This window comes from Apium graveolens, chromosome 10 (assembly GCF_009905375.1).
Source record: "Apium graveolens cultivar Ventura chromosome 10, ASM990537v1, whole genome shotgun sequence".
NCBI lineage: Eukaryota > Viridiplantae > Streptophyta > Magnoliopsida > Apiales > Apiaceae > Apium > Apium graveolens.
Genome location: NC_133656.1, coordinates 179,911,450 through 179,922,056, shown reverse-complemented (window position 1 = coordinate 179,922,056; position 10,607 = coordinate 179,911,450). Strand labels below are relative to the sequence as shown.

Genomic DNA, 10,607 nt, shown 5'->3' with positions numbered 1-10,607 from the left:
TCCCATGACAGGGTCTTCCAAAGAACTTTAGTGGCATGTATTTGCGAAAGCATGATGAAAAAGTTGTTTTGGTGGACGAAACTGAGCTTGAATATGAGACTAACTATCTCACTGAAAAGAATGCACTAAGTGTTGAATGGAGAGGGTTCTCTATTGCTCATAAATTGCAGGAGAAAGATGTTTTAGTTTTTCATCTGATCCAACAGTGCAAATTTAAGATAATGGTTAATGTTGGGCCTCAGAATAGGAAAGAAGGAAAGATATTAGATAGGACTGGAGGATAGGAGTTTCTAAATGAATAGCCTAATAAGGGTCCATTTGTAAGGGAAAAAGGCCCAATTGGGACTCCCTATAAATAGAGCATATTTTCCCTACTTGGAAAGGGTTGGAAAATCAGTATCAATAAAAGAGTGTTGTTCCTCACTTAAATATGGCTCAAATATAGGGTCATCATTTGGCGCTAGTAGGAGCTCCAAAATTTGATACTCCAACATGATAATTGAAGAAGAAAATCCAGAGAAATGCGGAAACACGGCAGAGATCCAAACTTTCCAGAAATCAGAGCAAATTAATCCAGCAAGAAAAGAATAAGAGCCATCAACCCTCAAGCCAAGGCGGCTATTTCCAGTGGAGGACAATCCCCCACCGGAAGGCTCTCAGATGCAGAAACTGCCTGTTAAGCGTAAAAGGAGAATCACTAAAGACACCCACTCTCGTGTTCTAACAGAAAAAGGAAAGCAAGTCCTCTCCAGTGATGCTAGGTTGTATTTGCAGAAATTGAGACAGAAAAAACTTTTACGGGAGCAAGAAATAGAGGGCATAGAAGGTACAGATAAAAAACTTAAGTTGTTAGAAGCCGAAACTAAAAGACTGGAAACAAAGTTAGAGAAAATAAGAGAAATCCATCATTTACACCAGGAGTTGAAGCAGGCATCAATTAAGGAAAGAGGTGATGAAGAGCTGGGGTATGTAGAGCTGTCAGAGGATGATGAAGATTACTACTAAGATGAGGAGGAAGTATCCACCGAGTCTATATATTCCAGGCCTCGACGCCCCAGAACAGTTTCTTCAGGGGGTACCCCGCAAGGGTCGATGTCAACAGACTCGATATCACAAGAGGAGTTTCTTAAGATGCAGGAAGATATGGCTCAACTGCGTGATTTAGTTAAAATGCAGTCGAGATTTGAAGCCCCGGTTGAAAGCCCCCTATCTCGAAGTATCGAAAAAGCTAAGATAGATAGGACTTTGAAAACCCCGACGGTCGACCAATTTGATGGATCGACCGACCCATCAGGCTTCCTCAATACTTTCGATGGTCGAATGGCATTCTACGGACACTCAGAAGTTGCCCGTTGCCAATTCTTCTCTACATGTTTACAGGGAACAGCCTTACATTGGTATAACAATCTCCCATCTAGGTCGATCGACTCCTGGACTACATTGAAAACTAAATTTCAGACGAGGTTTTCAAGCAACTACAAAAGGGGCAAGATCACAGCATCTTTGATTACGATGCGTTAAAGGCCTAGCGAATCCTTGAGAAGCTATTTAGGTAGCTTTCGTCAAGCTATATCCGAAATAACAGACCTAGAGGAACCTTTGGCAGTAAACTATTTAGTAGCAGGCATTGATGGAATCCGACATGGCATTCTGCTAGAAGAGCTCATAGAAAAACATCCCCAACATCTTCATGCGGCTTTCCAGATTGTCGAACATCGGATGACGCTTCAAGAAGCGATGGGAAGCATAAGATCTCCCCGACGCTCTAACTACAAGTATGATAGGTCAAGAACTCATAGCCCACGGACCCCGAGGTCTCGAAGGTATGACTCCAAATCTCCTCGACGTTCATCGCCGAGAAGGGATACTGGAAATGAGAAATTTCAAAGCCCGAGAGGTCGAGAGTACCAGCGACAGCCCGTATCAGATAGAAAATGGCAGCCCCGTGACAGAAAAGACAAGGAGTTTACCAAGCTTACAGTCAACAAAGCAACAATCTTGGCAATTCTGAAGACAGAACCTGGCTTTCGACCCCCGAGGCCTATGAAGCCAGGTCGTCCTCCAAGCTCTCGATATTGTGACTATCACGAAGATACGGGGCACACTACAGAACAATGTTATCAGTTAAGCAATCTCATTGAATCCAAAATCAGAAGAGGCCATTTCGTCCATTACATCGAAGGACAGGACCAAAATTAACAAAGACAAGACGACAGAATAGTTGATGTAATCTTCGGCGGTTACGCCGCTGGAGGTATGTCAAACAATTCTCGTAAATCCTACGCCCGAGAGGTGTGTAGTGTTAACCCTTCATGTCCCAAGAAAAGCAAACCATCTCCATCTCTTGTCATATCCTTCTCAGATGAAGATTACTCTCCAAACATCATAAAAGGACATCAAGATGCGCTGGTTATCACTGCCAAAATCGGCACCAATACAGTAAAAAAGATCCTTATCGATAATGGTAGTTCCGTCGACATTCTATATCATCACGCCTTAGTGCGAATAGATACAGGGGAAAGAAAACTAGAAAATACCCATTCCCCTCTTTATGGCTTCACGAGTAATGAGGTAAAAGTCGTTGGAACAATTGATCTACCGGTTCTTTTCGGCACAATGCCTTGCCAAATATGGAAGATAGTTAAGTTTCATGTAATTAGTGCAAACTCAAGCCACAATGCCATTTTAGGTTGAATGACTCTTTGGCACTAGAAGCCATCATGTCGATACCTCATTTGAAGATGAAATTCCCAACTGAGTTTGGAGTGGGGGAGATGTGCGGTGACCAAGCGGTCTCGAGACAATGCTACTTTACTACCGTCGTACCCAAAAAACAGGATTGTGATTCTCAAACTGTCAACGAGGTTGTTCAGATAGACCCCGGTAACATCATCGATATTCCGAGGGATCCCTCGTTCTCCCCTGTCAGTGAAACTGTCGAGGTGTCAATTGTTGAAAACTCTCCAAATAAAATAGTTAAAGTGGGAAAAGATCTAAACACCCGGGTAAAACATGAATTAACAAGGTTACTTCAGGAATTCTCAGATATATTCGCATGGTCGCTTTCCGACATGCCAGGAATACCCGTCGATGTAGCGAGACACTCTCTACATGTCGACCGCCAGAAAAACCCAGTTAGGCAAAAGAGGCGCACGTTCTCAGAAGAAAAACGACAAGCTATAGAAGAGGAGCTTGATCGGCTCTTACTTGCCCATTTCATCGAGCCGGTGAAATTTCCGACATGGATTGCTAATGTCGTTCTTGTGAAGAAAAGTAATGGGAAATGGTGAATGTGTGTTGATTATTCAGACCTTAACAGAGCATATCCGAAGGATTATTATCCTTTGTCGAATATAGATCAACTTATTGACGCTACGGCTGGTCACAAACTGTTGTCTTTCATAGACGCGTTCTCAGGATATAACCAAATCAGGATGGATGATCAAGATTGGGAGCAAACAGCGTTTATCACACATCGAGGGGTCTTTGCATATCGAAACATGCCTTTCGGGTTAATCAATGCTGGTGCAATATTTCAGCGCATTATGGATGAAATATTTAAGAAATAATTGGGTCATAACCTCGAGGTGTATGTTGATGATATGATAACCAAATCAAAATCTTCAAATAATCATTGCAACGACCTTCGAGAGACTTTTGAGAGCATCAGGCGTAATAACATGAGATTGAACCCGTTAAAGTGCTCTTTTGGCTTAACATCTGGGAAATTCCTAGGATGTCTTGTTTTCCAACGAGGGATTGAGGCTGACCCCTCACAGATAAAAGTCATATCTGAAATGAAAGACCCGTCGACCATCAAAGAGGTTCAACGTCTCACGGGTTGCATAGAGGCCCTTCGGCGCTTCATACCACAAGACTCCAAAAAATGTAGTCCCTTCTTCAAGGTCATCAAAGAAGCATCAAGGAACAAAAAGTTGATATGGGATGACCAATGTAAAGAAAGCTTTGAAGCTATGAAAGCATTTTTGACAAGCCCCCCAGTTTTAGCAAGAGCATCGCCTCGTGAGACTTTGAAAGTATATATCTCGGCCTATGATGGGTCAGTAGCCTCTGTGTTGGTTAAAGATGTCGAAGGACGAGAAGCTCCGGTCTACTACGTCAGTCACACTCTAAAAGACGCTGAAACTCGTTACCCACATGTGGAAAAATTAGTTTATGCTCTCGTGGTAGCAAGCAGAAAGCTCCGTCACTATTTCCAAGGCCGTCTGATAAAAGTCATGACTGACCAACCCCTGAAGCGTATCTTACACAAGCCCGATATGACAGGGCGTCTCGCCGCTTGGACGGTCGAGCTCAGCCAATTCCACATTGAATATCTACCCCGGAACGCAGTAAAGTCTCAAGTCTTGTCAGACTTTGTTGTAGAATGCAAATTTGACAGTCATATACTCGAAGAAACATCATTTCCACAAAAGGCTTGGGTTCTTTACGTCAACGACATCAGGGGGTGCAGATGTCATTTTAATCAGTCCAGAGGGATTCAAAATACAAAAAGCCTTAAAATTCTCATTTCCAGTAATAAACAATGTAGCTGAGTATGAGGCTTTGTTAGCAGGTCTGCGCCTGGCAATTGAGCTGGAGGTAAAGATTTTAGAGATATTTGGCGATTCACAGCTTGTAGCAAAACAGTTACAGGGTGAGTTCAAAGCGCACGACGCTCGAATGTCAACATATTTGAAACTGGCCATGTCTTTGTTGGAGAAAATCCAGTCATGGACAATCAAGAATATTTGCAGGGAAGACAACCAATGGGCCGACGCACTGTCTAAATTGACCTTATCTGTTGTGACAACATCTGAGGCAATTTATGTCAAGGAAAGAAAGGTTCCTTCCATTGATTTAGGCCCTCCATATCCCAACATGTTGAAGATCAATGAGATATCTTCTATGGCAGATTGACGCCAACCTTTTTTGGAATATATCTTGCAGAACAAGTTGCCACAAGATAAGAATGAAGCTAGATCCATATCATACAAGGCAAAAAATTATTGTATGCTAGAAAACAAGCTATACCGTTGGGGACTTGTAGAGCCACTACTTCGATGCTTAGGTCCAGAAGATGCTCACCTATCGATGGTTGAAGTCCACACCGGCATCTGTGGAGATCATTTAGGAGGCAAGAACCTATCCCTTAAGATAATGAGGCAAGGTCTTTTTTGGCCCACAATGCGAAGTGGCTGAGAAAATTTTGTGCGAAAGTGTAAGTCATGTCAGCTATACGGGTCGGTGTCCCATCAACCCTCGGTAGAAATGATTCCAGTCATCAACCCATACCCTTTCTTTCAGTGGGGTATAGACATCGTGGGCCCTTTCCCAAAGTCTAAGAATCAAGCCCAATACATTGTTGTGGCTGTCGATTATGCAACAAAATGGGTCGAAGCACGACCTTTGGCTAAGATTCATGAGAAGGATATGGTAGAATTTTTGATGGAATACATTGTGTTCAGGTTCGGGGTGCCGAGAGTCGTTGTAACTGACAACGGAACTCAATTTGTGGGAGATAAGTTTACATAAACACTTTCGCAGCTCAAGATAAAACACATCAAGTCATCGGTAGCATACCCCCAGGCTAATGGACAGGTTGAAGTTTCTAATCGGATCATCTTACAAGGGCTCAAGAAAAGGGTTGACGAACTACCAAGGCGATGGGTCGACGAATTGCCTAATGTTCTCTGGTCTTATAGAACGACCCCTAGGAGTTCAACAGGTATATCCCCTTTTAAAATGGCTTTTGGTTTGGAAGCAGTCTCGCCTGTCGAAATCTGTCTTAATTCCCCAAGGGTCGAATACTTTGACGCTGAAGCATGGCGAGAAGGAATTCAACTCCACAATGTCCTTATAAAAGAAGTCAGAGACGAAGCGTCAAGAAGAGTTCTCCAACAACAAGCGCGCACAGCAGCTTACTTTAACAAGAAAGTAAAGGTTAAACAGTTCTTGGTTGGGGATTTAGTCCTTCGAGAGTCGGCAGCATCCCAACCAGCGATAACAGGTAAATTCAAGGCCCCGTAGGAAGGACCATATCAAGTGACAGGGGTCGTTGTACCAGGGACCTATCGGCTTTCGACTGTCGACGGAACTCCTCTCAAGAATGCTTGGAATGCCATTCACTTGAAAAAAATTTATCAGTAGTTAAATTGATTGGAATGTATGAATCAAAACTATCTTTAATTATGAAAAATTAGTCTTAACGAAAAGGGGTTGATATGAGATCCCCGTTAAGACAATCACCCTAAATTATCAATGCAATTTATTACTCTCAGACGTCTTATAATTCGTAAACATAAATTTTTGTTACATTAATTAACTTTAGCCCATCAAATCAGGGCTCTCTAGAAAATACATGTATAAAAGCAAAAATTAAGCAGTTCCGGAGAGGAAATCTAGTCCCTCGAGATTCGAAGAACCTTACTAAGTAACAGGGGTCGATGCACCAGAAAGCAATCGTATATCGAGACTTGAGAAAACACCAATCAAGAATATCCGAAATGCTATCCATTTGAAAAATATTTTCAGTAGATTAAATTACTTAAGATATGATAACAAAAACCAAAACTTTATGTTAAATTTCACATTAACATAGTGGAAATCCGAAAATCAAAACTTTACATTAACTTCAAATAATAATATAAAGAGAGAAGGGAAAAGAAGGCTTAACAAGGGTGTCAATCCTATAACACTTACACAAACGGAGGTGATTACCGAAGATAACACAAAGTATAAAAGTAATTAATAATAATAATAAACACTACACCAACATAGAATAAAAAAGCGCGCAATCAGAGGAGACGAATATGAGAAATAATGTGTTATACAGAACTTAAATACTGAAATAAAAACAAAACAAAACAATATTCACCAAAATAAGAACTCATAGTAAAATAAAGATAATCATCCTCAGAAGGGAAGACTTGCACAAATAATCCAACAATAATGTACTTGGTCAAATTAAAATATCACCCAAACATTACATCAGATAACGAGGCATTCCTCGTCTTCAAGAGTCGACATCTGCCTCCTTATGCTCCTGGGCGTAATCCTGAAGATAATCTTCGAAGCCATGACCATTAACATCAAAGCCGGCCTTCTTCATCCTAGTGAGGCAACGCCCATACCCATCACCGAGGGCTCCAGCTATATCCTCGATACTCTTCTCCACCTCCAGCTTCAAGTTCAAGTTGTTTGTCTCTAGAGTCTCACTCTTCTCACGAAGGGTCGTGACCTCGGCCTCCAAAGCCTCGCACTTCTTTGTCTCCTCAGAAAGCAAGACTTCAACACTTTTTAACCGAGAGCCGACACCCTCCGATTCCTTTTTCAGGTTATCATTGGTCAACTCTAATTCACTTATCTGCATATAACAAAACCAATAATTTTAACACAGGTGTGAAGCTGAGAACATCGAATAAAAATGAAAGGGAAGCTATAATGCACCTTGGACCGGAAGCTTGAATTTGCCTTTGAAATCTCGGTAATTCGACCCTTGGCTTCATCCAAATCATTCTCAAGCTTTTTCTTTTCATCTTTCAGGATGTCCCTTTCCTCTTCAATCTTCGAAGGTGAACTCCTACCTTCATCAGCCCTATATTCCTCAAGAAGATGCATTACATCGGATAAATACTGTCAAAACACGAAAATGAAAGGTATTAGGTCGAGTATAGAGGAAAAAGAAACTTATAAATACAGAACATAAAATGTAAATAAAACAAACATCTATGGGAAATAATGCATACCCTGTCAGCCCTCCCCAAGCATCGATCAACGAGTTCCGACCTGGATCTCTTAGCATAAGCGCTAGAGTCCTGAGGAAGATTAAAAACACGAAAAGCCCGAAGGGGAGCCGGAGTCGTCGAGCCACCAACCCATCTCTCCGTTGGCTGAATCTCAACCCGAATGATCTCTTTGCTTGCCTCAGGATCGACAGTAGGCTGCATAAATCCTCGATTTCCAATAAAGGTTATAGTCCTGTTTACACCACTACCACCAACATCCTCACAAAGCTTCTTATCAGCGACCTCCGGGGCCTCATAGCCGCATTCCTAGACCTTTTCCGAGAGGGATTCCCGGCTTCCTCACAAGTAACACGTTCAGAGCCTCCAATAACTTTATTTCCAGCTTCATTTAAAAGCTCGATGGAAATAGTCTTTGACGAGGTATTCTCTTCAACCCTCGGAACATCGACAGCCCCAGCCCTCGATTTCTTCACCAACATCATCATTGCCTTTTCCATTTCCACCAGCACTCCGTTGTCTAAAAGCTTTTTCAGCGAACTCCCAGCAACTAAAAAAAACCCAACATATAAAAAGTTACATCAACAAAAAATTATATATGTAGATATAAAATGAGTATGGATAAAGGAAAAAGGATGACTTTAAAAGATAAATTATAAGGTCTTACGGTTATGCTCTTCAAGGAACCTAAAGTCCTTCAAATCATTATATGTAAAAATGGGTCTCGACCCCTAAAACCCATCAAGATACTCAACATCATATTTATCGAGACCATTTAAATACTCGACGGTCGACTGCGTCACCTTCTGACAAGGCCTTACAAATTCTAAGTCCTTACCCCCGATATAAACCCACTTGGGATGATATCCCGAATTAGAAGATTTAACACTAACAGTCTTGGGTCGTTTACTCTGAGTATCGAAATAAACCTGACCGTTATGATATCGAATACAATAAATTGAAAAAGAACAGTTTTACTAAAGGAATTATATCTTTCTCACTACACAAAGCGATAAAACCAGTAATTTGAGCTACAAAGTTAGGTGACAACTAAGCAACCCCACACCCAATAGCCTCGTACATCGCAAAGTGGAAAGGGTGCATCGGAAGTCGAAGACCATATTCAAATATAATTAAAGGGATACCGTACATACCAAATTCGGGCATCACCCACATACGCGCGTCGGGGGTCGGAACACGTAACTTATACCCATTCTTTAAATCAACCCAAGACTCTAATTTCGCCATATTCAACCTATGATTAGAAAAGTGACTTATATAATCAAGACTACTACCCCGGGGAAACTCAAGATGACCAATTTCCAAACTCTCATGAAGAACTCTCTCTCTGAACTCTAAGGTACGAGGACTGAGTGGCGGAGATACCTTTGATACTACCTCGACGCCAGAGAAAAGTTCGGCTTCATTCATGAAGTCGAAAGATTTACATGAGTTTAAGTTGGGAATTTATAGATTATCTAAATTTATGGCAGATTCTTCATCTCCTTCATCTAGAGGACGTTTCTCAGGGTTTCGAAAAGGATTAGAAGAGGAAGAACCGGGATCAGCCATAGAGTCGAAAGGAGACAGTCAAGGACACACTCGGATAATCAAGATTTAGAGATGAAGAATGCAATTTAGGAATCTGAATCAATGACGTTAAGAATCTAATTAAAATAAAACAGTTAAGATCAAAGAAAACTTACAGAGGAGGTGGCGAAGCCCGGAGAGAGGATATGGCCCTTTAAAATAGCACTGTAGCATCCGCTTGATAAAAAAGAAGGAAGATGAAGAGTTTTCTCATATTTAAATCGTAACAACAAAAATTACTGCTTTTACACATTCCTTTCTTACCCACATGCATAGTTATGCAATAATAGTAATAATAAATGAAAGAAGGGAGAATAAATAAAAACACACACACATGCCAAGTAAAAATGACAAATAATAAAATAAATATAATAATTAAAATAAGCTACAATTTAACCTTTTATTCTTTTTATTTACTTCCTTTTTTTTTGCAGGTCATAAATAGGTACCGCAACAGCAAATCTAAAGATATTGTAACAATATTTGCGGGGGACAAATGTTGGGCCTCAAAATTTGAAAGAAGGAAAGATAATAGATAGGACTAGAGGATAGGAGTTTATAAATGAATAGCCCAATAAGGGTCCATTTGTAAGGGAAAAAAGTTCAATTGGGACTCCCTATAAATAGAGCATATTTACCCTACTTGGAAAGGGTTGGAAAATCAGGATCAATAAAAGAGTGTTGTTCATCACTTAAATATTGCTCAAATATAGGGTCATCGGTTAAACTTCGAGTTATACATTTCTCTTACCTTGGCATCGGGAGGCAAGTAACCAAGCAAGTCAATAAGTCAAGATTCAAGAGAATAAAACAGAGCAAATTTTCTTTATTGGTCAATTCATAGAACCTCGGCCTTTTATACCTTATGTAGGTCTATATTGTGAGAGCTAATACCTTGACTAAAATTGATGGAGCTACTGGCCTTCTAAACTTGTGCGCTTGCATAGGAGAGATGAATGGCGGTAAAGTGATTTACTGTTTATATTTTCTTCTATTACTTGTATGCAGTTGCTTGATGATATTCTTAAAATCAAGTATTCTTTTCCTGTAGAATTGAAAGATCATCGTGAGAAGGACCTGAAGATTATACTGGCTAAAGAGGAACATTTGGAGCAATATTCTGATTTTCACAGTGTTCAAAAGAAAGACATGGCTGCTCTATTTAATAATGGTGATGCTGCAGACAATCATTCTGGGACAAATTTTGATAATTGGGGCTCATACGATTCTGAAGACAACAAAATTTGTCAATCAGTTGCTGATTTCAAGGAT

General features: G+C 40.7%; 2 protein-coding genes across 2 annotated transcripts; both read left to right on the top strand.

Moving 5' to 3' along the window:
- The first annotated feature begins 1,092 nt into the window (after window positions 1–1,092).
- On the top strand, window positions 1,093–2,199 carry LOC141691377 (uncharacterized). Its single transcript, XM_074496102.1, has 2 exons — window positions 1,093–1,486; window positions 1,586–2,199. The coding sequence occupies exons 1-2, from the start codon at window positions 1,093–1,095 to the stop codon at window positions 2,197–2,199; spliced, it is 1,008 nt and encodes a 335-aa protein (XP_074352203.1).
- Window positions 2,200–5,271: 3,072 nt separating this feature from the next.
- On the top strand, window positions 5,272–6,030 carry LOC141691376 (uncharacterized). Its single transcript, XM_074496101.1, has 2 exons — window positions 5,272–5,436; window positions 5,548–6,030. The coding sequence occupies exons 1-2, from the start codon at window positions 5,272–5,274 to the stop codon at window positions 6,028–6,030; spliced, it is 648 nt and encodes a 215-aa protein (XP_074352202.1).
- Window positions 6,031–10,607: the final 4,577 nt, after the last annotated feature.

Excerpts from the sequence above, each read along its gene's own strand:
- LOC141691377 (XM_074496102.1), top strand. The coding sequence starts at position 1,093 with ATGTCAACAGACTCGATATCACAAGAGGAGTTTCTTAAGATGCAGGAA. Across the intron at positions 1,487-1,585 it reads TTCAAGCAACTACAAAAGGG|ACCTAGAGGAACCTTTGGCA; the intron begins GCAAGATCACAG and ends CCGAAATAACAG.
- LOC141691376 (XM_074496101.1), top strand. The coding sequence starts at position 5,272 with ATGATTCCAGTCATCAACCCATACCCTTTCTTTCAGTGGGGTATAGAC. Across the intron at positions 5,437-5,547 it reads AGATTCATGAGAAGGATATG|CTCAAGATAAAACACATCAA; the intron begins GTAGAATTTTTG and ends ACACTTTCGCAG.